At 49.9% G+C, this 27390-nt stretch overlaps 1 protein-coding gene across 1 annotated transcript; it reads right to left on the bottom strand.

Annotated features, from left to right (window-relative positions):
* Window positions 1-27095, bottom strand: Slc2a1 (solute carrier family 2 member 1). The gene is made up of 10 exons (XM_051188637.1): window positions 26948-27095; window positions 15315-15410; window positions 5204-5364; window positions 4835-5075; window positions 4237-4399; window positions 3954-4141; window positions 3559-3663; window positions 3043-3144; window positions 1371-1574; window positions 1-1071 (listed from the first exon to the last, which is right to left on the bottom strand). Exons 1-10 carry the CDS (start codon window positions 26963-26965, stop codon window positions 871-873), a joined length of 1479 nt encoding a protein of 492 aa, XP_051044594.1. The 5' UTR covers window positions 26966-27095; the 3' UTR covers window positions 1-870.
* Window positions 27096-27390: the final 295 nt, after the last annotated feature.

Here is a 27390-nt window from a genome sequence, read left to right as displayed (position 1 = left end):
TTTCTAAAAACCAGCCATTTATATTGCTTAGGTAAAGTTACAGGAGTATGTTGGTGTATTTACAAGTGGGTTTGTCCAGATATACTATAACTTAGTGTCTGTATTTAATATTGACAACCAAAAAATATATAAATATCTTCCATGTATACACAGCAGGGCAGGAGTGTCCGTGTCTTCAGCAGTAAGTTCTCAGCCTCCGAGGCCCTTCTCATGGTGATGTCTGGCCCTCAGTGCACAGGAGACTAGAACCTGGCATCCCAGTCTGGCCCTTCCCCCTCTCCTCCCTGCACTCCAGTGCTTCCAACTGGTCTCAGGCAAGGAAAGATTAATTCAGTGGTTGGGAAGGAAGAGATAGGAATGGGCGAATCCTAAAATGGAGCCTGACCCCAATGGTGGGGACATCCAGGCCTTCGGAAGGGGGCAGCAGCAACCACCTCCTGGGGTAAAGCCTCATAGTTCATAGTTAGTGTGTCCTTGGTCATAGGTCCAGCCCTACATATTAGCTTGGTGAAGAAGGCATGTGTCTGGACAGGGCTTGGTCCCCACCCTCAGGCACTGAGCCATTCAAGGTGAAGACTAGGGTGTGAAGATAGGAGAGTGGCTGATAAAAAAAAAATAACAAAATCAGTAATAAAAAAATTATAAAATCTGTTGCTTATCTGAACAGATTTGAGCAACAGTCTTGCTTTCATTAAAATTCTGGAGCCATCCAAGTCCTGGATATTCTTCTGGACATCATCACTGGCTGAAGAAAGGCTCCCAAGCCCGGCTCGCCTGAGATCTGTCAGTTTGGAAGAGGTCTCATCTAGCTGCCTGTGCTCCAGAGATTCTTGGGCTGCTGGGAGTAGGCCGGGCTGGGTGTGGGGCCCCTCACACTTGGGAGTCAGCCCCCAGAGGGTGGAACAGCTCCTCAGGTGTCTTGTCACTCTGGCTTGCACCCCCCTGCCGGAAGCCAGAGGCGATCTCATCGAAGGTGCGGCCTTTGGTCTCAGGAACTTTGAAGTAGGTGAAGATGAAGAAGAGCACCAGGAGCACCGTGAAGATGATGAAGACATAGGGGCCACACAGTTGCTGAAAAACAGACACTTGTCACCACCTGTCCTGGCTCCACCTCTGAGCCTTTGATCTGAAGAAGGGAATTGTTACCAGCCACCCAGGGGTTCTAGCAAAACTAAGAGACTGCTCACATCTGACTTGTGACAAACTCCAGAAATGGCATGAAAACTAAGGGAAGAGCAATGGTGGCCAGGTGACATGGGCTTCTGAGCCTGCTCCTCAGCATGATGCTTGAGTAACAAGGTGAGCACTTCAGAGAGCATGATGGGTCCCTAGGTGCAGTTGGGAAATGGACAGAGAAGATGTTTTCTTACCTCCACATACTGGAAGCACATGCCCACGATGAAATTTGAGGTCCAGTTGGAGAAGCCAGCCACAGCAATAGCAGCAGGACGGGGGCCCTGGCTGAAAAGCTCAGCTACAATGAACCATGGAATGGGACCAGGGCCTACTTCAAAGAAGGCCACAAAGCCAAAGATGGCCACGATGCTCAGATAGGACATCCAGGGCAGTTGTTCCTGTGAGGGGAGATGGGGTCAGGTTAGACTGGAATGTGATGGCTTCTCAGAAGGAAGAGAAGCTGCTGATGCCTCCAGTCTAGGCTGAAAAGTAGGAGGCTTGGGGTCCCCCCCCCCATTGTTGCACAGCCCAATGTGGTGATCTGAATTAGAATAGCTCCCAGAGGCTTGTGTTTGAATGCTTGGTCCTCAGTTGGAAGTGTTCGGGAGGGATAAGGGGTGTGGCCTCATTGGAGGAGGTGTGTCATTGGGAGCGGGCTTTCAGGTTTCAAAACTGAAGCTATTCTTCCTGCCTCATGCTTATGGGTAAGGATGCAAGTAAGCGCTCAGTAACTGCTCCAGTACCATGCCTGCCTACCTGCTACCATGTTCCCTGCCATGACGGTCATGGACCCCCCAATATAATGCTTTCTTCTCTAAACTGCCTTGCAGTAAAGAAGTGGGACACCCCAGTAGCCTATGCTAGGTCTCAGTCTCACAAGGACCTACTGTGCCTATCCTCTAGGAAAAGACTATCCCTGGTGCTTTTCTTCATTTGGTTTGGACAAAGGTGTGTGTGTGTGTGTGTGTGCACACGCGCTCATGTGTGTGTACATGTGTGAGCATGCACACACCTGCAGGGTACAGGTTATCATAGAAATTAGTGGAAGGCTGGAGACCAGCCAACCTTTGGTTAATTCTTAGCTTTATTCCTTATCCAACATAGGGCCTTAGTTTGAGAAGAGGCTGAACATCTCTGATCTGAAAAACCAAAAATGCAAAATGCTTCAAAATTTGAAGTTTTTGGAGTGCTGCTGACAACACCAGAAATAGAAAATTCCATACCTTACCATATCAGTCACAAAAAAAAAGTTAAATTTGACATCAGCCTACATGTGGAAGGCATATGTGAAATGTAAGTGAGTTTTTCATTTAGACTTCAGTCCTAGTCTGAAAGTAACTCACTGTGCATACATATGCAGATATTCATATATCTGAAACACAAAACCTATCTGGCTTGAGCACTTTAGGAAAGGGATGCTGAAGCTACAACATCTAACTGCGCAGCTCCTAGTCCGGAGAATGGAGACAGGTGTGTCTGTGTGCCTCTGTGGCATGGAGAGGACCGTTATACTGCTGAGGGTTGCTGTGGAGATGAATTGAGGGTATAGATAAAGGCTTTGCAAGGTTCAGTGTGGGGCAACAGTTTTATATGGCGGTGAAAGCTTGGTTTTTCCAGCCAGATGTACTGGGTTAGGAAATCGCCAACCAGGGAAGAGAAAGTTTAAAATGGGAGGAGACAACCCAAGAAGCACAAGGTCGGCCAGTCCAGAGGCACACCAACACTGGGCAGCCAGGTTGGGTGCAACATGGGCATTTTGTTATCTACATCCAGGTGGAGTCTACAGTCACGGGTGCCCGGGTCTGTCTAAATCCAGGTTCCCACCCTGCTTTGCCCTGGGCCTTCCAGGCCTGGCCACTCACTCACCAGCAGGGCCAGTGCGATGGTCATGAGTACAGCACAGCCTGCCATGCCAGCCAGGCCGATGAGGTGCAGAGTCCGTCGTCCAGCTCGCTCTACCACGAACAGCTGTAGACAAGGAAAGAGTCATGTTCCCCCTGCCTGGTCTGGTGCCTCTTGGAGCCTACCTGCACAGAGGCGCATTCCCATAGCCAACTACAAGGCCTTGAACACACTGGTGGGGGGAACAACACCTTTCCCCCCAGGCTGAAGCTGGGGGACCTCGTAGGGGACGAGGGCAGAAATCTGCCCTCTGAGTCCACAGGAGAGGGTGAAGTGTGGCTCTGTGGCTCAGACAGCAAAGGCACCCTGACTGTGACCTTGGGAAAGCACTTCCCACCTTCCTGTGTGTCTGTGTCTGTGCAACAGTGAGTAGTGAGCAATAAAAGTTTACTGACACAAGCCTGGCTCCCAGGACAGGCTGTTACTGTCACGAGGCCCTGAGCTGGACTCTGGCTGCTGACCAGAAGCAAGTAGACTCACCGACACCACGGTGAAGGCTGTGTTGACGATACCCGAGCCGATGGTGGCATACACAGGCTGCTGCACGCCTGCCTTCTCGAAGATGCTTGTTGAGTAATAGAACACCTGCCAGAAAGGAATACAGTTGGCCATCTGCTGTGCTTATGGCTTCTCCTGCCTCTCTACTATTTACCAATGGGCGTGGGACTCAAGGTGAATAAGTGTGTGTGTGCGTGCGCGCCCGCCTGTGTGTGTGTGTGTGTTGGGGTGTACAGGTGGATACCACCACCCGTTTTAGCTCCATAGGTATACTACTTTGGCAGAACTTGCTTAGGGTTTTGTTTGGGATTCACTCACGGTGCACACTTGAGCGTGGGCTTGGCTGGGGCCCCAGAAGGGGGAGGTGGAGTACTCACAGCGTTGATTCCTGACAGCTGCTGGGACAGCTGCAGCACCACAGCAATGAGGATGGGCTGGCGGTAGGCGGCCGAGCGGAACAACTCCAGGATGGTGACCTTCTTCTCCCTCATCATCTGCCGACCCTCCTCTTTCATCTCCTGCAGGTCTCGGGTCACATCGGCTGTCCCTCGAAGCTTCTTCAGCACTGGTGGGACCGGAGGGAAGGTGGGATGGGGCTCAGAGTGGGGAAAAAGGACTGAGCTCATGGGGACGGGGAGGAGGGCAGGGTCCAGCCCGTACCACTCTTGGCCCGGTTCTCCTCGTTGCGATTGATGAGCAGGAAGCGGGGGCTCTCAGGGCAGAAGGGCAACAGGATACATTGTAGCAGGGCTGGGACGAAGATGATACTGAGCAGCAGAGGCCACAAGTCCGCATTGCCCATAATGGAGTCCAGGCCGAACACCTAGACAAAGAAAGGAGGAACTGTGAGCACCCAGCCCACTCACCAAGCAGCTTTCCCTGCCCACTAGCTGCTAGGAGAGGGGAAGACCTCGATGAGCCTGTTGCTCATCTGTAAAACCAGCTCAAACTGCTACAAGGACAAGCCGCATGGAAATGTGTCTAGCACAGCTGGTGGGGATTGTTTCTCAGCTACAGGAGCTTCAAGGAGAGCAGGTACAGTGTGCACGAAGGCCTGGAGCCCCAAGAGCCCAGCACGTTGAAGTGGGGCCCCTGTGATGACAGGAGATGAAAGGCCAAGGAGGCCAAGGACTCTTGCTCTTAGGCTGGAGTGGGGTGGGGGGTTATGTGTGCCCTGGAACCTGACTATTGTGAGGCTGTCCTAGGCAGGGCTGTGACCTGAGGGGCAGAGCTGTGGACAGACCCAGAACTAGCTTACCTGGGCAATGAGGATGCCAACAACGATGCCCAGCTGGTGCAGCGTGCCTAGGGCTCCACGAAGAGCTGTGGGTGACACCTCTCCCACATACATGGGCACAAAGCCAGTGGTCAAGCCACAGTACACGCCAATGATGAAGCGGCCCAGGATCAGCATCTCGAAAGACTTGCCCAGTTTGGAGAAACCCATGAGCACAGCAGACACAAAGGCCAGTAGGTTCATCATCAGCATGGAGTTCCGCCTGGGGGCAGGTCACACAGGTCAGCCGGCTCCCAGGACCTCCAGATTCCACAGAACCCCCCCCCCCAGAACTCCCTGGGCAGGATGGCATGGGCTCCCAAAGGCAGGGCTAGGGCCTTTCCTGCTTACCTGCCAAAGCGATTAACAAAGAGGCCCACAGAGAAGGAACCAATCATGCCCCCGACGGAGAAGATGGCCACCGAGAGGGACCAGAGCGTGGTGAGTGTGGTGGGCACGATGGGCTCTCCGTAGCGGTGGACCCATGTCTGGTTGTAGAACTCCTCAATCACCTGCAGGGAGAAGATCCTGGGTGAGTGGCCCCTCCCTCCAGAGATAGCGGCTACTTCACCACAAGATGCCAGGGTTTGGCTCTTCCGCAAACACTGAGTGTTCCTAACCCACTTCTTCCCTTTATGTAGGTTCAGTTTTTTTTCTTGGGAGAGAAGAGGACTGGGCTCTTCCCCCTCCCAAGGTGCTCAAGATGGCCAAGGGTGACAGAGCCAGTTTGGTCACAGAGCAGGAAGGTACAGGGGAAAAATGTTTCTTCTGCCCATTTGTTCCTTTTCAGCGTGCTCCCTGCATACTCTAGGCCACTAGGCCACAGCTGTAGGACCTGGGCCTCTCCCAACCCCCTGCTGGGGAGGAAGCACAGCTGGACAGACAGGTTCTACCATTCTGAGGGCCTGTATACACTGACTCTGCATTTTGAGCCTGGAGGACTAGAGGACACGCTCTAAGGCACATACACTGTTACTTTCTGTCTCCGAGGCCAGCTTCCCTGTGGCTGGCTGGGAATGCCACCTTGAAGGAACCATAGCCTTCTTCCCTTTCTAAGGGCTCAACAGGGAGGTTCAGGGAAAGGCCCTGGGCAAGGAAATGGTTCTAGGAACTGGAGACATTTGTCCTGGTGTGGGCCTGCTCACTAGCCCTGCCCCCACTCCAGGGAGGGCCTAACCTGGTGCCAAGGATGTGGCCTTAGGCAGGTGGCACTGGTTCTGACACCACACTGTCAGGTAATGCTGACAACAGCCAGGACCACTCACCACACATGTAGCCATTGACAGGCCCAAGTACATACAGAGAAACAACTTTCTGTGTACACGTCCTGACATGACACATACTATACTTTTATTTTGCTTTATTTCCTTTCTCTTTGAAACTGGGTCTCGGTAGCTCACAGTAATCCTCCTGCCTCAGCTTCCTGAATGTTAAGATCATAGGTGTGAGCGACTGTGCCTGGATTAAACTGCACCCACAAGACTCTCAGTTTTGGTCAGGCACAACCCCTTCTCCATCCTTAACACCTGCAGCTTTTACACAATTCCACACCGACACAAGGCATTCCCTCCCCAGGTGCACACTACAAATGTCTGTACACTTGGAGCAGCACATACCCTCTCTATAGCCATTGCTTCAAGTCCTGATTCTAAACACTGAAGCATAGCAGAAAGGGTGGACAGCTGCTCTTGCCAAAGGAAAAGGGTTGTGGGGTGGGGTGCCCACTGCGCCTGGGCCCACTCTGCTGTCATGGTTTGTGTGTCCAGAAGCCTGACCTAGCCAGGCTTTAGGGTTTAGGACAGACTGATTAGGAAAAGGCAGCCAAAGCGCACACTTGTCTAAAGGGAGGCCAGATGGTGCAGGGGTCAGAACCTAGTTCCGAACGGAAACACAATCAGGTTCTGATCCCTTTGCTCCAGGTTGACTGTGGGCAAGTTCCAGGAGCTCTGAGCTGACAGCCTCCTCTCCATCATTGACTTCAGCACTGCAATCACGCATCACTTAATGGGGGCACATTCGTGTTATCAGGTGATTCCATTATGCAAACATCACAGTGCATTTAGAATAAACCCAAATGGTGTGGCTCACTCAGGGGCTCTTGATGCAATTAAGAGATGGCAAACATGAGATACACCAGCATGCTGCTGCGCAACCCAGCAGGCTGTCTCAGGGCAGGCTCTTCTAGTATGCAGAAGGAACTCACTGTGAAATTATGATAGAGAAAAACTAGGTAAGCTAATAGCAGCTACCTCTATTGTCATTTTATTTTTTTAACATTTATTTGAAATTGTATGTATGTATGTATGTATGTATGTATGTATGTATGTATGTATCTGTATGTGGGTATGTGTACATGAATACAAGTGCTTATGTGGGCCAGAAGAGAGTGTCAGATTCCTAGGAACTGGACTTACAGGAACTTGTCAGTTACTTGGTATGGGTGCTAGGAACTGCCAGAGCAGTTGTTTGTATCACTGAGGCACCTCTCTAGCCCCTATTGTTATCACTATATATGGTACTGTTCTTTGTACAAGCCCATGTGTGCTAAATACTCTATTTCTGCATACTGAGGACTGAGCATGTGAGGCAAGGGCTCTCCCTTGGAGCTATATCCACAGTCCTGGGCTAAACTGGCAGCACAGGGGGTACGTTTACAGACTTAAGAGCAATGATGCTATGCCGGTTTCTAGATCACAGGAATAATTTCTACATGGCTTTGTTTTGTGATGCTGGGGATAAACTCAGGGCCTTGTACATGCTACTTTTCAGCTGTCATGATATTACATGTGAACACTGTGAACACACAGTCTGTCATGGAAAGGTCTGCATGTTGCACATGACTGCCTCCTTTCCAATACTAGAAAAAATTGAGGAAACATACTTGTGCCCACTGCACACAGTACTGGCCTCAGTTCAGTGAAAGCTATTTTTGCTTATACTTTCCTGCCACGATTTAACATCAACATTATTAAGTCATGCTCTGTTAATCCAGCCTCCATTCCAAGGGCAATTATCTACATTTTACCTCCCCTCCCTGCTGTTACTCCTGCCTTTGAGATCTAGCCCAGAGATTTCTGGACCCCCTAGAGTTTGTCCTCCTGGAGGTCAGGGGCCAGAGCCAGTGGTAGTGCTACCTTGCGTCATTGAAAGGGTCTTAGGCGCTCTTCCTAGAAACCCTTGGCCCTCCAGAGGGCAGAGACCAGGCTGACTCTGAAGAAACAAGAAACAAAGTGCTTGTGTTCTTCACGGGCTAACACACCCCAGAGAACTGCAGGAATGGCAAGGCCCTGTTTATCAGGCTCTTCAGAGAACAAGACATTCTGAGTAAGGGAGCCCTATAGATAAATGACAATTCCTTCTCCAGGGCTCACAACTGGGAATTGGGACTCTTTCCCTTTGGTCACTCAGGGGGACCAAACAGACCCACAAGTAGGCTTTAAAGCAATTGAGGCCCCTGAAGGCAAAACACTCATAACACTCATAAACACTTAAAACAAACAATTAAACTAATAAATAGAAAAAATTGGAGGCAGGGTCTTTCTATGCAGCCCTGGCTGTCCTGGAATTCTCTATACAGACAACAAGCTGTCCTTGAACTTGGAAATCTGCCTGCCTCTGCCTCTGCCTCTGCCTCTGCCTCCTGAATGCCAGGGCTCACTTGCTTTTCATATAATCCTTTTAAAAGGTAAAGCCAGGGGAAGGGGCTAGAGAGATGGCTCAGAACTTGCTGCTCTTGCAGAAGATCCAGGTTCTGTTCCCAGTACCCAATAACAGCTCACAACCATCTGTAATGCCAGTTCTAGGGGGATCTGCTGCTCTTTTCTAGCCTACATGAGCATGTGGTACACAGACATACTGTTAAAATTAAAAACAAAATAAAAATAAAATGTAAAACTATTTTCATGGGTTCACATCCCTTGTCAGTTAAAGAACTGTCACAGAACTGGCCTGCCTGTCACGAGAGCTACAGTCCTAGTGATGCTCTTGGTTAGTGCAGACAGCAAGCACCCCAGGCCTGTATGGGAAGCATATCGGCTTTGTGCCGCTGGGGTCCTTGGGCTTGGACAGTTTATAAGAAAAAGCAATTCCTTACCAGGCAGCTCCCCTGGGGTCAGGGGAAGGAGGCTGCACATGCCCAAGGGCATCTTGGGAATCCCAAGGTCACACTCTTACCAGGCCAGGCAACTGTGCATGAGCATGCCTGCCCTCTACAGAGGAAGTGCTCACTTCCTCTCTGTGGTGGTGGGTGGTGTCTGTAAAGGGACATGAGGCAGAGCACGCAAACTACACAGAAGTTACTGATGTCACTGTTGCTCCCAAGGAGAGAAGCTATCTTTCAGAGAGAAGCAGGGTGTGTCTAGGCTGCAGAATGCTTACCTAGCATACACCAGACCCTAAGGTTCAAGCCCTAGAACAGCATAAACAAGCAAATAAAGAGAGCCAAAAGACTCAAACAAATACATAAACTACAGAGGAGCATGTGATTTAGGGTTCCCAGCTTACATTGCTAGGTACACATTACTACTATATAAACTATACAGGGCAAAAAGAACCCAAAGAAACGTAGGGGCCTAACTCAGGGACTCCAGAGGGCAGCAGAAACCCAGGTTCCTAAGTTTCTGACAAAGAGGTTCCCCACCTCAGGAGTGTGGGGAGCTTGTGAGGCAAATTGATCCAGAGCCGTGAGAGGAAATGATTATATAAAGGGTAAGTCTGAAGCCACACACAGCCTCTGTCACTTGCTTTTCTTTCAATACTTTCAAGGTGGGAAACCATTTTGGCTCTCCAGCTACACACAGGGTGCTGGCTAGCGTGGCCATCCTGCTGACTGGACCTGGGATTCTAGACTGTTGCAGAGGCCTGTTTGGGGGCCTCTGGATGCTCTCAGTACTATCCTTTGGACAGTCTGCTTTCAGGCCTAAGTCTTCTCCCACACGCCAGCAACGAGCCTCTCAGCTCTTTCCTCCATGTTCTGTGGGGATGAAGGGGATATGGCCACAGCCTTGCTGCTCTTCTTACAAGGACAAGAGTCAGATTGTCCCGCTCAGTCCCTTGGCCTGGCCTTGACCCCTACTCTCAGCCTCTCATCTTTCCCAGAAAACTGGCCCTACACCTCTCCTCCCCACTCCCCCTCCTCAGCCCAGAGCTCCTCTCTAACAATGCAGCTACACCTGAGGGTCACTTGTGAACCTGGGGCCAGATGTTCCAGGTGGGTCTGGACAGGCAGTCCCTCCTACTGTATCCCCAGGGGTCCCTATCTGAGGCCAGGGAGGAAGAGGCTCAGGTTAAAGCTAGAAGCAGACTCAAACCACCCAGGCTGCTTCAGAAGATCCAGAAGAGGCCTTCTTCCTTGCCAAGAGCAGGCCTCTGCCCTGGCATGTGTCCCTTCCCTGTTCCACAGCCTGCAGGAGCTTCCCATGTAGACAGACCTTCACCTCACTGTGGCAGTAGCAGCAGGCAGAGCCATCTCAGGCCTCAGGACGAAGTGTCCCTTTATCAGCACTATGACTCATATCCTTTCTGGGCAGTGACCCCACATATCAAACTTCTCTTTCCCTTCCATTTGATCACCTTTCAGGGACTGCAATTCCCCTCTGGGATGTCCTCCTGCCCAGCACCCTCTTCCATCAAACGGTTTTCAAACAAGGGTAATCTGCCCCTCAGAGAACATCTGTCGTGTTTACAATGCCTGCTGGCATCCTACTGAGTAAAGGGTAGGTAGCCCATCACAATAGACACCAAAGAACTACCCAGTGCAAAGGACCCAAGGTGCTAAGGCTGAGAAAACAAGGCCAACCGCTACCTCGGCCGTCCATGTTTCTTTCTATCAGCGTCTTCAGACAGTAAGTATACTGTGATCTAGAACAAACTTCTACATGATCTAATCCGTGTCACTGGTGCTGGGCACAGAGAACCAAGGGGGCTTGCAATAATGGGCTGTGACAGTGTGAGGGATTGCACAACAGTTGTGTGGGAAGCTCTTGAGATATTTGTACATGACTGGGCTTGACTCAGCTTTGAGCTCAGAGCACGGCAGGCCAGTAGTGTGACAAGTGTGAGGCAGAGATCTGAGTGAGTTCAAGGCCAGCCTGGTAGGGAGGGAGGGGAGAAGGGAAGAAGGCAGGGACAGAATGTGTAGATGCCACCCTTTCCCAGTGCCTGTCTCTCACAGAGGTTGAGCATAGAGCGGAACCAGTCTCTCTGGATTCAAACTCCAGCTCTACTCTGGGCTAGCTGTATGTCCTCTGTGTCTTCACATTTCTTCACTTAGAAAATGGGTGTTATGGTGCCTACTTGACGAGGTTATGTGAGAACACTTCCTCTGCAGACCAGGATCCTCCCTTGTCAAACGAGAAGCGCTATGCTCACACCAGGTCCCTCCCAGCAGCCCCTGGCTTCCATGTGTGCCTTTCTCAGGTGTACTGGGTCTTGGCCCTCATCAAATAGAGAGGCACCGTGTAGGTCAGCCCAGGGTACCACTCAGGCTGTCACTGCTCACCTTTTTCACCTCTTCTTAGAGAGGCCAGCCAGGAGCCCAACTCCTGAACAACCCCCCCCCCCCAGCCTCTCACTCTCTGGGCGTCCTTTCCCAGCCTTGGTTTTCTCATCCACGAAAAGGAAGCCAGTCTTGCCTGCCAGGCTTACAAGGTGCAGGGAGAGGAGGTAATTTGAGGGCAAGTGCTATATAAACATGTAAGATAATATCAAGATTAATTACCACTTCCGGATAGAAGCCTTTCAGGTCTGCTTTATGGCAGAGAACAGACTCCTGGCTATGAGTGGAGGAATGTCTACTCACTGTGGGCAAAGCTTCAAGAGCATGGCCACCCAACCTCGATCCCAAAGAGAAGTACTTGTAACAGACCCGGGAGGCTGGAGTACCCGTGCAGATGGACAGATGCACATCAAGGGACCAAGTCCTTGCACACTTTTGCCTGGGCATCTGGCCCTCTTTGCTGTAGGCCCAACCTCCCCTTTCCAGGTATGTGTGCCGAATCCTTCATAAAGTGCCTTTGCTGCTACCTGCCCCAACCTCTCCTCTTCTTTTGAAATCTGTGGGTTCCACCAGCTGGGGAACATAAATATTTGTAAGGAAAGCTGCATCTGTGCTGACTGTATGCAGACCGTTTTTGTCATCAGTCCCTAAACAATACGGCAAATATTGACAACAACATTTCTGTGGTCTCAGATGCAGGTAATCCAGGATGAGTGAGCAAGAGAGGAATGATGGCCACAGATTTAAACAGCACTGTGCTATTCCATGTGGGGTCCTGGAACCTATCCCTCACAGATCCCCACACCGTTCCTTTTCCTAAGAGGCCTCCCCCGCCCCTCTAGATGGGGTGTTCTGTGGTGCCATAGCCATATCTCCTTGCTGCAGAGTGCAAGGCCTGGCAGAGTGGATTCTGGGTAAGTCCTTGTTGAATACCAATGCTGGCAGAACTCAATCACTGTGCCTTCCTGGGCAATGGAGTCAATTTCATCCAAGCATGGGGGCTATTCTGTGCTACATGCTGGCAAGTGTCCTACTCTTGCATACTTCGGTCCTCTCTTCATATGATAAATTACCTACTTGGAAAAACTCCAGCCTGCCAAGCTAGTGAGAAGTGTCTGCAAAGTGTAGAAAAGGACAGACTAGCGCCACTGCGTTTGGCTCAGAAATGTCACTCCCCCATGGTTGCTCTCAAGTCTAGCTCCTGAGGTGTCCCTGGCTGCTCTCATGAATGCAGTTCACTGGCTGGGCCCTCTGTGTGCTTACCTGTCCTCTGACACCAAGGTCATCTCCCCATCCCAGCACTGGCCTTCCACTGCTTCTTACTAGCTAGAAAGCCTCTAAGGCAGACAAACTCATGCACATCTTCAAATTATCTTGTCCCTCCTTGCCAAGAACAGTCAGTCTCCCAGGCTCCTGCTCAAAAGTTGCCTCCTATAGGCTCCCTGCACCTACCTCCTTAGTTTCCCCCTCTCCTCTTCTACTGATGCTTTACATCATGTTTCCCAACACCAACCTTCTGTAATCCCTCCGCCACTCGGACCTTTTTTCTCTTCTCTACCAAGTCTCCTCCTCCACTTCTCGGTGTGCACCACCATGCCCTGCATGCCCACGTGACTTTAGGTGTCATCTCCATCCATCACTGGGAATATCTTGATGAGCTAAACCTTTGCTCTCTTTACTGTACAGACCCTCCCCCCATGCCCATCTGGATAGCAGCGACCATCACTCTCTAGCCCTGTGTCCAAGAAGCCAATTCAGAAGCACGCACACTTCTGCACGTCTTCAAGGGCAGACAGCAAACCAATTCCTGCCACCTCATGCCTACTGACAAACCAATTCCTGTCATCTCACAACTACCCACAAACCAATTCCTGCCACCTCATATCTACTAGTTCCTCTCTAAACCAGAAATGTAAAAGCCATTTTTGAACCCCCCTCCCTCATGTCCTCATACTGAAGTGATTTTGACTAAATATGTCTCTCTCCCCTTCCCAGATTTTTAAAAAAAAAAATTCTTATTTATTTGTGTGTGGGAGGATACATGCATGCTCTGACATGTATGTGGTGATCAGAGGACAACTTGTAGGAATCTGTCCTTGTCTTCTACCCTTTGAGTCCTGGGACTGAACTCGGGTTGTCAGGCTTGGAGGCAGGCACCTTTTACAATGAGCCACCTCTTCTGCACCCAGCATTTGCTCTTATGCCACTAATCCATGAAGTGTCTCTGACACCAGCTCACTCTTGGATCTATCCCATCACTCCAGGTGCCTGGATATTTCCAAAGATGCAGATCTGATCAGGCATGTCATCCATGGGCTGGAAGGTCCTCATGGTATCCTCCACTTGCCCATCTGGCTGTACCATGCGAAGCTGGGGGCTAACTATGTTGCAGGTTCAAGTTACTCATGCATAGTGGTCCAGTTCTGGCTTGCTATGAATATCCATCTTCTCTTCTCCCCCAACCCACTTTCCTGACATGCCAGAATATCCATTCTTCATAGAGGATGTAGCTCTCTGGGAATCCATCTTACTGCCCCCCAACCCCTGCTCACTCCACTCTGTGTCAGGAAAAACTCTTCCTCTATCCTGCCTTTAGAGTCTTAATTATATCACTAACTCACTGTGACCACAGTTAAGACATTGCTTAATTCAGTACTTCTCATCTTTGGCTACCCATCAGAAACGGTTGAGGAACTTCCTCAGCATCCCGGTTCATTACTTCAGAATCTGGGGGTGTCAAGAGAACCCCAATGTGTAGTAAATGTCCCTGCTTGTCCCATAGGCTTTCCATCTGCACAGATTCCCAGAAAGAGCCCGCTCCAAAGCACACCTTGGTGGGAGCTGTTCTGAGCCCTTATTAAAAAGGGGGTCTGGCTTTGCTCTAAGCATGGGCTCACAGTCACCATATCAGATCCTGGAAAAATCCCATGCAGCTCAGTGTGACTCAGCAGCCAAGCTTCCTACTTAACCTGCATCAGGCGTGGCCCCTAGAGCCAAGCTCTGCCTACTTGGAAGAAGCCCAGCTCTAATTCCACAGTCTGGTGCCCATGCTGGGCCCCTGGTCCTGGGAGCCACTCATACTCACTGTTTAGTCCCATCAGCCAGGCTAGTGAGCATGAGCCTGGCAGGAGAACTGTCTACTTCCATTTCATGATCCCTGAGAAAGTATGAACTGTTAAATGACAAGAGAGTGTGGATTAGGAAGGTAGCCCGAGGCTATGGAAACAAAGAGCTTGGCCTCAGATGCCACCATTCACTAGTATATGACCTTGTGCCCACAGGTCATTCAATCAGGCTGGGCCTCATTTTCCAGGTCTATAAAATAGAAACCACCACCCAACCTTATCAACACATGTGAAATGCCCAGTGTAGATGGAGGAGGGACTGTGGCAATCCCCATTTCTGTTCCTAACCCCTTTTCCTCCCCTCCTCCCAGAACAAGGAGGTGACTGCTAGTCCTTTCCAATCTAGACACCTAGAGAGCAAGTGGGGACAGATGTGGCATGTGCAATGGGGAGAAGGAAGCCAGGCCTCTAGCTCCCGCAGTACCTCAGGGCAAGGTGCCATGTTTGCTTAAATTGACATGGAACCTCCAGGGAGAGGAAGCAGTTTCAGTCTGGAACTGGACTGTGCAGTATGAAGATGGGGCGTGAGAACATAAACTGTGACAGGGCGGCTCTGGACCTGGCTCTGTCTGACTGCCTCAATGGCACCATTTCCCCCACCTGCCTGCTGGCCCCGCAACAGGTGTGGACGCCTCAGGAGCCCCACTACACTACTGATCACTGTAAATGTCTGTGCTGGCTGGGAAACCAGTCAAGATGGCCTGCCAAGAACCCAGCATTCTGTGGCCCTGCAATTCTAGGATTTCAGCTGATACCAATAAGACACCCAGGAGGTACCATGAGTATGTGGATGGAGTGAGGGGTGGGGGGGGGTGTATGGATGGGATGGGATAGCACTTACCTTCTGGGGGGCATTGATGACGCCAGTGTTATAGCCAAACTGCAGGGATCCGAGCACTGCCCCTCCCACGGCCAGCATGAGGCGGCCAGTCACCTTCTGCAGAGGAAGAAATCACAGGGTTACAGGCATGTCTGGGCCCAGAGTACTACAGAGCAAAGCCAATGCTGGCAGGGTCTCATGTTCAGATGTCTTGCCTGGCTCCTGGCAACACACCTAGCCTTCTCCCAGGAAACTTGGCCACTTCCTGGTCTCCAGTGCTCAAACCTGCCCAGATGACTTCTAGACTTCTTTCTCCAAGGATAGAGGAATCAAGGTCGTCTCTACACAGTTCGAGAGGCCTTGATTTTTCAGAACAGTACAAATGGGGAAGACTGGTTCTGGATTTGAAGCCAAGGGCAATGGCCTGAGCCTAGCCCATGGGAACTCCCAACAGGCTGGGTCTCTCTGTCCCACTGTGTCCCTACCTTCTATGTGCCTATCTGCAAAATGGAACAATCAGCAATGGAGACATGACCCTGCCCTTCCCAGCCTTCCCGGGGCAGGGGAAACAAAATCTCAGAGCAAGAAATCAAAGTTCCAATCTATTCAGGGGTCTTCAGCAGCATCAGGATTGGAATTAAGAGCCCCAAAGACTAGATTCAATGCTCCTTACACCAACGTTCCCCACCCCAAACCACAAGGCTCAGGGCTACTTGTGTCTGGATGAAATACCAGCCAGAAACATGATTCAAGTAGTACATGACCCAAGGTGACTAAGTGCTGAATTCTAAGGAGCAAAGGGTTGTAGGCAGCAGGTAGGGAAGAGGCAAGCAGGTGAAAGGGCCTGCTTACACAGAGGTGAAAGGCCAGTGAGGTGTCCACCTGAACACACAAAAGTAAGGGACTCTTTCCAGCTTTTCAAATGAGGAAGCCAAGAAATGTGACGTGAGGCAGGCCCTTAACCAGCTGTGGGAAGAGCTGGGGAAACTGCCAAAATTTAAAAAACAAAAACAAACAAAAAACCCAGACAGGCACAGCAGGCACAGAGCACCTGCACCCTGCTGGGCTGGGCACAGGGGTGAAGCCTGGGATTCTGAGTCACAGAAGGGCTTTGGCTTATGTGAGTCTCCGGGTCTATTTCCCCACAGTACCCAGAAGCAGTACTGACTTCTAGATTAAATCAAGCTGGGTGTAGCTGTTAAGCAGACATGCTCCTAGGTCTTTCTCATTTTCCAGAAGCCTGCAGGACAAGGATTGTCACAACGACAGTTGTCACATCAGAGGTTGAGAAGAGGAAGGTCTGTGTCTGCCCCGGTGTGCAGTACAGAATATTAGGGCTTGCCTTCTAATGGCCTATCTGCTCATTTCTCCTTGGCTGACATTGTAAACCCATCCTTTATGGCAGTCCCTCCAATTCCCAACCTCTGTGGACTAAAGCAAAGGCAAGGTCCCTCAAAGCTCCTGCCTCCCAGCTCTCTAGGGAGCCTCCAGATCCATGGCTCTGGTTGAGTGGACAGTGAGCACATGACAAGCTTCTGGTGAGCCACAGTTAAGCCAAGGGTCATCAGATGACCAGTGGGACTTAAGAGGCCATGGTTAACATCGGTGGCAGGGCTCTGTGATGACAGCTGGGCCCCTCATGTGCTGGGTTGTCTGGTGAGGGACATGCTCAGGATTGTTCTCAGGTGTGATACTTAAGGTATGAGAATATTCATTTTGCTAGTGCACACTAGGACAGAAATGAAATTAGAACACACCTGTGATTTAGTACTCTGTGGTACAGCAATACAATGGAATAGTAAAGAATATATCAGGTGTATTGATTTGGGACACTCTCCAAATTATGACAAGTATAAAAGCTAGCTTCAGCAGCATTCATACTGAATGCTTTCTTTGACATGAAAAAAATTGGAGGGAGAGATATGCATACCACTTTTAAATGCATGCATATAGAGGATAATGAAGGTTGAGTATGGTGGTCCACACCTTTAATCCCAGCACTTGGGAAGGAGCGTTCAAGGTCAGCTTGGTCTAGATAATAATGAACACTGGGATCCAAGGTGGATGGCTAGAGGCAAGGCAAAGATGATACCTCATTTCATTGTGCAGACTACTGGATTCTGAACAGTATGACTGAACACTCATACAATTTATCTTTATAAGCCCAAGATTTCACATTACTTATTAACAAAGTAATTTTATTATTTAATAAAAAATAGTAAGAGAAAAATTATATAGATTTTCCAGAAATTATGCAGGTAGAACATGAGTGGAGGACGCTACAACAGAGATTACGTGAGGTGGGTACTATGACAGCAGGGCCCTGTTTTATATTAAGTCTGGCTCTGATGCCAGAGATGCTTAAGCATGTCTTCCTTAAGGCCCTACTCAACAGGTGTGTGTGTGTGGGGGGTGCTGCTGGGAAACAAAGACAAACCCCTCTCTAAGGGGCTTTGCCACTGGCAGATCAAGGTCTAACTCCATTGTAGAAGACCAGCCTACCGGGCATTCAGTCTCATCTACCTAGGCAGGCTGCCTTATTAGAACTTATTAAGACACGTAGTGACCAGGTCCAGTTGCCATGTGCAAGAAATGGGGTTCAGGACCCAGCAGGCCCATGCCTGATGTAGTCAAGTGAGTATCCGTGTGGGGAGGCAGACCCAGTGACCACCCATGGCATCTGGATTTCAGTAGAGGTGCTTTGAGGGGCAGGCAGAGGAAGACCAAACTGAATTCCAATTGGAATCAGCTTGAAGGGCAAGCACCCAGTCTGCCAAGTGGGAAAGCAGCAGCAGGATTATATTCCAGGTAGACAGAACAGTAGGGACAGGGGTAGAAACAGGGACAGCTGCCATAGCCAGGTTAAGAAACCGAGTGCTTAGCGAAGTTCAGCATAAGCTGAAGGGGAGGAATGGAGTTCCTGCCCTTTGGTAGGCACGTGGCCCTGAGATCTGCCACCTGGCCCAGTCCTCCCCACTCCCCCGCCCTTCCTCACTTTCCACACCCCACTTAAAATCACTGCTGACTTATAATTAAGAGGAATAAAGCTTGGATACAGTACCACTTCATTTTACCTTGTTAGGATGAGGCAGGCCCTACCTCTGAGCCTTGGTTTTCTAGGGCCTCGGAAATCTCAATCAACAAGTGTTTGCTGAATGAGGTCAGAACAGGAAGCCAGCCTCAACTGGGCCACTACTGTCCATCTGCTTCTATTAGTCTGCAGATGAAATTGAAATCTACTCACTCAACATGTGTTTATGTTCACCAGGCAGTGATGGTGGTGTCTTAGGGAAGGGATGCAAACCACATCTGGGAATGAGGCTACCTTTCAAGCCCTTGCCTTGGGATGCTCTCTACAACTGCTAACTTAAACACCCATCTGCCATCAACCAGGGACTCTAAGAAGGGACCCTGGCTTTGCTGTCTCCTGCCACAGAAGAATGCCGGGGGTGAGAAGAGGGATGAACAGCCATAAAGGCCCACCCCTCAATTTACTTACTATCTGGATAAAACTAATTCCATGTATGTTTTGCCAGAATGAAGCCCTAATGAATGCTGGGACATCAGAGCTCTGAGAAGTGGAAATGGCTGATTTCCTCCCCAAGCCCCCTGAGGCATGCCCAAGGAAGATACAGGGGACCCTTGAGTCAGATGACAGAGTTCAAATCCCTCAGGTGCTCCATGGCCCTCAGTTCACCTGAGCTCAGGTACCAGAACACAAGACCATCTTCCATGCCCCACTCCTTCCTTTGCCAGGAAACAAATGATGGAAGTGTTAGCTTCAGGGACCTTTATTCCTATTAGCTGGGATAATGAACCCAGGCCTTTGGTCACTGGCCTTTTAATCCCACCTGTGTGCCCTTCCAGCCTGGCTTGTCCTGTAGCAGCCTCTCATTAATACTGGCAGAGGGTGGGAGGGCACACAGCATCACCACTAGGAGGCAGAGGCAGGGTGTTCCCTGTGGGAGGAGTCCCAGCATGGTCTTCTGGTGTGTTGGGGCACAAGCCACTCAGCTCTTTAACCCTGTGGGGCAGGGAGAGGTTCAACCCTCTGTACCCATTTGCTTATATATACATATTTCTAAAAATGCATTTGAGCAAAGTTCTGGGTATTTTTTCTAAAAAATCTTGAGATATTGTAGATCCATGTGCCATCTTGGTAGACAAGGAAGATGAGGTTGGAGAACAGGGACCCTAGTTTTTTTAGTAAACAAAAAGGCCAGGGGTAGGACTTGAGTTCTCTGGACTCCTAGCCTGCCGTTTTACTCCAATTCCTTCAAGTGTCCCAAATCTTAACAGCGATGGTCTAATCCCAGAACGCTGACCTTCAAGTGACCTCAGGCCCTGATTTCTCTTGAATCAGTTTCCTTGAAGCCTTCTAGTGAAGACTTGCATGACTGACTCCTGGGCACTCTGTGGTAGCACTGGAGGCAGGCGGTGCTCATGGGCAGAGGAGTGGGAGCCGGGCACTTATCAGCAGCACCAGTAAAGTGCCAGGCACCCTGCCAGTAGCCGCTCACATCCTGGTTTGACCACCAGGAACCTACTCTCTCCACTCTAGGAAAGACTACTCCTATTTTACCAGAGAAAGGAAGGCTCAGAGGCCAAAGCTCCTACCGGAGTTCTGGTACATGCTCTGTCCTTCCTGGTCAAGTTCTCTCCTCTACTTCCCGGTACTAGTTCCTGATGGAAGCAAGATTTCTAGCTGGTGCTTTCTATGTAGGTCAGATTCCATTCCAGCAGCTCTCTAGGCCTTGTCAATTCTGAAGGCAGCTGCCAAGGTAGGTCTGGGAACTTTGTGGCCTTCTTTGCTGGAATTTACTCTAAGCCAAGGTTAGCTGACAATCACCGCTGGGCTGGGCTAAGGGACTGGATCCCACCTACCAGCTAAGAATGGGCTTTACATTTCTAAGGGGTTGAGTTACATTCCATTAGAATTTCCAGGACCTTTAACAAAAATCACACTCATCTGAGTATCCATTTGTGGCTCGGCCGTAGCTGAGGCAGAGACACATCTTGTGGCCCAGGAAGCCAGAAATATTCACTATCCTTCCCTTTATAGAAAATTTGTCTTCCTGAACCATGGGTCCTTGATAAAGTCAATCGCTGAACTGTGCAGGATTTTCAAAGTCTTCAGGCAAAATTCGCACCACCCTCCTTAAGGAGCAGAAAGGGTATTCCTGTAAAGAGCAAACAAACACCTTCCTGTGGGAATGAGCCTGCAGTGAATAAAGGGACCCTGAAGAAGCTGAGACCCTAAAGTGCATTCAGGGGGATACTGCCACCAATTCAGCAGATATAAAATTCGGTTTTTAAATATATAATCTATTTTTATGTTATGTTCACTGGTGTTTTGCCTACATATACATCTGTGTGAGGGTGTCAGAAACCTTGGAACTGGAGTTTCAGATAGTTGTGAGCTGCCATGTGGGTGCTACAAACTGAATCCTGGCCTTCTGGAAGAACAGCCAGTGCTCTTAACAGCTAAGCCATCTCTCCAGCCCTGATAAAATTAATTTGATTAAGACTGGGCATAGACAGAGACTACTGTCCCAGCTCTTCCACTTTGGTGATCTTGTGAAAGTCCTTTCCCCTACAGAGTCCGTCCTCTATGAGGGTTTCCTAAAACATTACTTAGTGAAGACTGTGCCTGAACACATGCTCCCCATGCTACCTGAGTGAATGGGATTCAGTTATAAACGGAAGCAAATCTCTTGTCTATGCAACTTGATATTTTAGTTGACAGTCAGAGTAGAAAAGAAATATATGTTTGTATATATACATACACATATGTGTGTATATGTATATACATACTATATATATGTACTATATATACACATATATGTATATATATTATGTATCAGGTGGTAAGCAGCATTAAAAAAAAAGTACAGGGGCACTATTTCTCAGTCACAGAGAAAGAAGCATGTCTGTAATGGAATATTACGTAGCTGTTGGAAAGAACGGAAAAGATCTGTCAAGTCCCTGAAATGAAGAGTCATCCTCCCTTGTTAAAAAAAGAAAAATCTAAACAAAAGCCCCAGGTACAATTACATTGTGTGAGGAAGAAAGAGTTAACGATCTGTGCAAGGACATCTGCTGTGTAGACCTTAACCCCAAAACCTCCTGGGCTGCTACATGTAAAGTCAGTGTCTTAACTGTGTAGGATGCTGAAGTATTTATTTGCCTTGGGCTGGTGAGTGGATGGGCTGCACAACACAAAAGTGTGACCCATCACCAATACTACACTCAAGGACATGCGCCTATATATACACAAAAGGGGTCACTGGGAATAAACAAACACCAATTGTGAAGAGTGGGAGAAAAGATGCTCTTCCCCTTACTTTTATGGTTCTCTTTAGTTTGCTCTATTACTTCTGCGTGTTTTTTTTTTTTTTAAATTCCATTTTATTTTCCGGTAACATCTGGGAATTTTACTGGACACAGTGCCAGAGCCAGGGCCCAGCAGGCCCAGCACACTGCCTTCAGAAGTGTTGGGGACAATGGTAATCCCCTGAGGTTTTACATAGCTCCTGGCTGTATGAACAGGCCAGCTCTTATAAGCAAATATTTAGTGGAGAGAGAAGGGTCATTATCGTGGGGTAACCCCCCTGGTCAAGCAAGACATGGGTCCAGTTGACTGACATGAGGTGGGTAGGAGCAAGGATAGGACCAACAGAGCAGACTAACTCATAAGACCTGGTATTGAGAGGCATGACACACTAAAGGCTCTGGAGTGAAGAGGTCTTTGAGTCATAGATGTTGGGATCAGAAGAGCTATTTATGGGGAAGATAATGGTGGCCCTGAGATCAGAGACCAAATGTCTGGGTGAGGTTGAAGATGGTCACTATGGCCACACAGTACAATGCTAGCCCAATGATGCAGCCCACAATACTGATGGCAAGCTGCCTAACAGGCCACTCAGGCCAGTGCCTAACTGAAGGAAATTCCCTCAGCAGCTAGCACTACTATCCTGGGAGCTGGTGCTGAGGACTGCCACACCATGCCAGTCATGTGACTGACATGGAGACCGCAGGCAGTACCCAAAGCTGTGGTAGGGAGGGTAAGATGAACCTAGAGCAACGTGGATATGGATTAAGACCCTCAGGAATCACTCTGGTACACTGAGGGGCTCCTCAGAGCCACATACCAGGAGAGGTGAGCAGGAAGCCACCATTCAGGTTGGGAGGACAGCCACAGCTTGATGCTCAAGGAAAGCTAAGAGGTACTGCTGTTTCTTTCTTCCTTTTTAGCCAGGCTCACTATTCCAAGAAAGCCTGCCCCCTTCAGCAGGGGGCCTTCCAGCCACCTGACCCACAACACATACTCTGCTGTGAGAACACCTGAGATGCAGCATTCCCCAAATCTGCTGCACAAGGCGGCACCATCTGACCAACTTCAGTATAGCTGATCCACAAAGGTGAGCTGGGAACATGTGAGAAGATAATATGAGTGGTCCTTCCCTGGATACTCCTAATTTCAAGACAGGGGGCATGCATGAGCTGTGAATTAAGCAACTTGAACAGATGTTCTGTCCAGAAAATGCCGAGATAGCCAAAGACTTCATTGGCTAGAGTACTGAAGCCTTGAAGTAAGCAAAAACCAGGTTCCAGGCCCATGAGCCCCTGGCTCAAGTTGCGGCAAAATCTCAAGTTTATGCATAAGCTACTGCCAGGCTTGGTGGCTGAATGACAGAGCCTCAGGCTCCACTCCACCCCTCCCTGGGAGGGAGGTAACAATTAGAGATTTGTTTTGGGCTAGGCCAGCCTGGACACAACCTCTCTCAGCCCTTGAGTTTTGCCAGGAGCTTTCCTGGCCTCTGCCATCCTGGGACAGTGGTTGCTAGACTGAATGGCTTTGTCACTTCTGTACCCACGAGAGGTGAGGGGTGAGGCTGCAGGCCCCAAGCCAATGCTGTACACTTCCCCCTTTGTTCCAGGCCTCCTAGCTCTGCCAGTCAGGGGGTGGGGTGGGGTGGGGTGGAGGGGCTTGATGTTTGTACCCTTGGTGCTAGAGCAGATCTCCAGCTTCGATGCCCTGTGACCAGGAGGCACAGGGTAAAGCTCCACTCTCTGAAGTCACAAGCTGATTAGCAGGGGATTTGGGGCTGACCCAGCGAAGGCAGAACCTGAGGGTAGCTCAACACTGGACAAGGATGGTCTTGGGGCTGTTTACATTGTGTGTATCTAAGCTGGCCAAGAAAAAAGGTCTCTCTACTTATAAATGTCACCACCCTGATTGAGGACATGGGGAGTGTTATCCACAATTACCAGAGAAAGAAACGGAGGCTCCAGGAAAGCTTCTTCCCTTCATAGAAAGGACTACTTATAATCTAGAGCCACCAGCAGCCTCCTACAGCACCCAGAAATGGCTGTGAAGTCCTGAAGCCCAGGGACTTCTGCTCATTTTGGATGGGTGGGATAAGAGGGGGGGGGGAAATCTGTCAACCCCATAAAGCACCTCAAATCTTGACAGTCTTGTCTTGGAATTCACTTGCCTCGGTTTCCCCTCTGTAAAAAAGGGCTACATCAGGGCCAGAAGGTCTGGTTTCCTTTATCTTCATATTCATACTACCTGAAAAGGTTAGCAGCATGTGTTTTTTTTTTTTGGGGGGGGGGTCAGCATATAACCTTAACAAAGTCACTTTTCTCTGAACTTTAATACTGGTTACCATGAACCCCCATTTCCCCCACAGTGCTGTTGTGAGGATCTCAAAAGAAAATGAACAAAAAAAGTAGTTATATCTATTCCCGTCACATCATAGAAATGAAACCCAGGGCCTCACACACATTAGGCAAAGTCTCTACCTCTAAGCTACACATGCCCCCAGCACAGCATTGTGAGATGCTTTCCTAACTACCCAAGTGCTCATCAGATAGCTAAACAGAGGCCTGAGGCAGGGCAGGCAGCCACACTAGACGGCTTAGCTCTGGCATACTGAGCAACACATATACACACACCCAGCAGATTCCAGACCAGTGAGAGCTTTAATGACTTCCCTGAGTAACACAACTCAGCATCCTGGTCCCCCAAAAGCACATGTTGTTAGGATGCAGGCTTCAGCTGAGGCTGAAGGTTACTGAAGGTTACTCAGGGCCCAGTATGCCATGGAAATTAAAAGAAACAAGGATGGCTTATGGAGCATCTATAGGGACTGGCACACATATTTTGGGTTTGAGTTTTATTTATTTCTGGGGGGGGCATAAACAAATAAAATTTATTACTGTGGCCTTAGCTACTAGCTGAGACCTCACAAGATAGACGAGGCCACTGGCATCAAGCTCAGAGATCTGCTTGCATGCCTGACTGATCTTTTTCTTTTATAAACTTTAAAAGTTATATCTACTTACTTATGGGTGGGGAGAGACACATGCCAGTGTGCATATGGAGGTCAGAGAACACGGTGCAGAAATCGATTCTCTCCTTTTAACATGTGAATCCCAGGGATGAACAAAGATCCTCAAACCTGGCAGTAAAGTGCCTTTACCTGTTCATCTGTCTCTCTTGGCTTCCCCACCATTACATTCTAACCATCTAATGATTAAAACTGCCGTGATTCCGCTGCAGTTAAGGCAACTAAGCTACATGAGGATTCAAAACCCCATGGGCCTCAGGTAACTATGTTCTTTTACCACTGGATCCTGAAGAACCTTGTGATTTTTTTTTTTTAAGTCTTCTTCAATGAAGAGACTGCAAGGCAAAGGGCAGCAGAGACTAGCCTATGGGCTAGCCTAGCCAGGATGGCCACTAAAGGTGAAGTGAGACTCGGAGAAGGTGAACTCCTGCTGGCCAAGAGCAGCCACCAGCTCCTCCCTGCTTCCTACTCAGTGAAGCATCCTAACTCCTGGAGTACACCAGAGACAAGCTGGACATTTAAGCAGCTCTCTAGGATTCCGTTTTAATATACAGCATAAAAGGCTACAGCCCTGATTGAGAAATCAGCATTTTCCAAAGGGAAGAACTTTCCTCCAGAATGTACACAAGATAATTAAAACAAACCTAAACGGGCCTTGGTAGTGCATGCCTTTAATCCCAGCACTGGAAGGCAGAGGCAGGCGGATATAAGCGAGTTCAAGGCCAGTCTGGTCTCCACAGTGAGTTCCAGGACAGCCAGTGCTATGTAGAGACCCTGTCTCAAAAAAAAACCAAAGTATTACAACTGCTCTAATGTGCTTCCAGCGTCGTTTTACTTAAGCACAAAATCAGTACAGATACAAACCACAGGGAAGGAGGTATCCAAGGTTTACAGACGGAGTCAGTGGGAGTGAAAGCATTTGCTCCATCCAGATGCCACAAGGACTGCCTAGAAGTTAAGCAAACTCTCCCTGCTGCTCACAATTCAAGAAACACTGGTGAAAAGGGGCAGTGCAAACAGCCCAGACCTTAGGATCTGTGGGACTCGAGGAAACTTCCCTTCCCATCTGTGTGCTCCTGGTGAGGAAACACAGAACGACATGGAAAAAGCAGGTAACCATGAGCCAAAGGCGGCCGATTACAATTCTCTTTCACTCTTCTGCATTCACCATATCCATTCAAAAAATAAATATTTAGCCTAGTGCCCAGGAGGCAGAAGCAGGCAGATCTGAGTTCGAGGCCAGCCTGGTCTACACAGTGAGTTCTAGCAAGACTGTCTCCAAAACAAAAACAAAATTCAAGTAAGAAAGGCGGACAGATCGACCCAGGTCTGGCAATTTAGAGGGTTGAGACTGCTTCTTCTTCTTTTTTTTTTTTTTTTGACGAAGTGGGAGAGAAAAGCTCTCTCTATGGAGAAACTGAAGTTCGGAGTTTAAGTGGCCTCTGAGGGACTCAGTCTTTCAGTTTTTTTCTTCTCTTTCTTTTTTTTTTTTCTTTTTTTGTATTTTTACTAAGTTATACCCTATCATCGTAGCCAAAGAACAAGTTACAGGAGTTCAACAGGCACGGGGAAACCTGGGCTCACGCTACTGGGTCCCACCATACATTTCCACTGCCCACAGTGAGGGCAGCCCGAGATTTAGCCCATGTTCGCTCTGTACTTATCTTAATAAAGGGAATGGGGGGGGGGCGTGAAGGTGCGCATCCTTGTGCCTCCCTATACTAAGGGAAAATCCAAACGTTTAAAATTTTAAAAAGCGACTAGAACAAACTACACAAAGCAAAGGCGGGGCAGGAAAGAAACAATGTCGCACACCCACGAGGGGTTCAGTAAATCGGCCCCCTGCAGAGCAAGCCTGTTCACAGGTGATGAGAGATCCTATCTAGGCAGTGGCTAGCTTGGGGGGGAAAGGCCCCACATACCCGGAGGACGGCGCAGCATGCCATCCTCCGAACCAGGCTGGAGGAAGTGCCTTCTCCTGGCCACCCCAAGGCCCGGGTTCCGGGCGCGGCGCGGCGCGGGCTTCGGGCGGGTCCCGCCTCCTCTGCGCTCTGCCGGGGCCCGGCCGGGGGCTCGGCCCTCTTAGCCAATGGGCGCCGCGCTCCAGCCCCCTCCCTCGCGCGGGAGGAGCCGCCGAGGTCGTGCGCGACGTGCGGCTCCTGGGCCCCTGATCCGCGGCCCCCGCCCCGGCCGCGTGAAGAGCGCGGTGGCCGCGTGAGGAAGTGGGGCCTCGGACGGGCACCCGGCCTGGTGCTCGGCAGTATGTACACTCCCGGAGCACACAGCCCCGCTACTCACCTTGCTGCTGGGCTCCATGGCCGCGCTGCGATCGTGGCTTTAGCTGTGCCGGCTGTAAGACGGGGAACGGGCGTGCTCTGACTCTGTGTCTCCCGCCGGATTTCCACGCCTTGGCACTCTTGGGACCCCGAAGCCTAGACCAGCACTCGAAGTGCGTAGAGCAAGTCTTTTATAGGACCGTTGCCATTGGCTCTGGAGATGGGAGGAGGCGGAGCCTGAGCAGCACGTCCGGGGCGGGGCTCCGAGGGGCGTGGTTCTATAGGGAGGGGCTGAGGGTCTTAGCCAGAGCCTGCTCTTGATGCTCAATTCAGCAAGTCCTGGGCGCTCCGGGCACCCGTTGGGGGCGCTCGCTGTGTGGCTCTGGGCTGATGCGCACACCTCTCTGAGTCTCAGCGGCCGCTCGCAAAATGGTAGCGCTTGGTGCCTGGATGTATTGCCAGCGC

This window comes from Phodopus roborovskii, unplaced genomic scaffold (assembly GCF_943737965.1).
Source record: "Phodopus roborovskii unplaced genomic scaffold, PHOROB, whole genome shotgun sequence".
Classification (NCBI taxonomy): Eukaryota; Metazoa; Chordata; class Mammalia; order Rodentia; family Cricetidae; genus Phodopus; species Phodopus roborovskii.
This window is presented reverse-complemented; position numbering and strand designations above follow the sequence as displayed.

Bases quoted from the DNA above. Each gene is read 5' to 3' on its own strand.
- Slc2a1 (XM_051188637.1), bottom strand. The intron at 1,575-3,042 runs GTGAGTGAGTGG...CTCCCCTCACAG, and splicing joins CCATCGCACTGGCCCTGCTG to GAACAACTGCCCTGGATGTC. The intron at 1,072-1,370 runs GTAAGAAAACAT...TCTGTTTTTCAG, and splicing joins TGTGCTTCCAGTATGTGGAG to CAACTGTGTGGCCCCTATGT.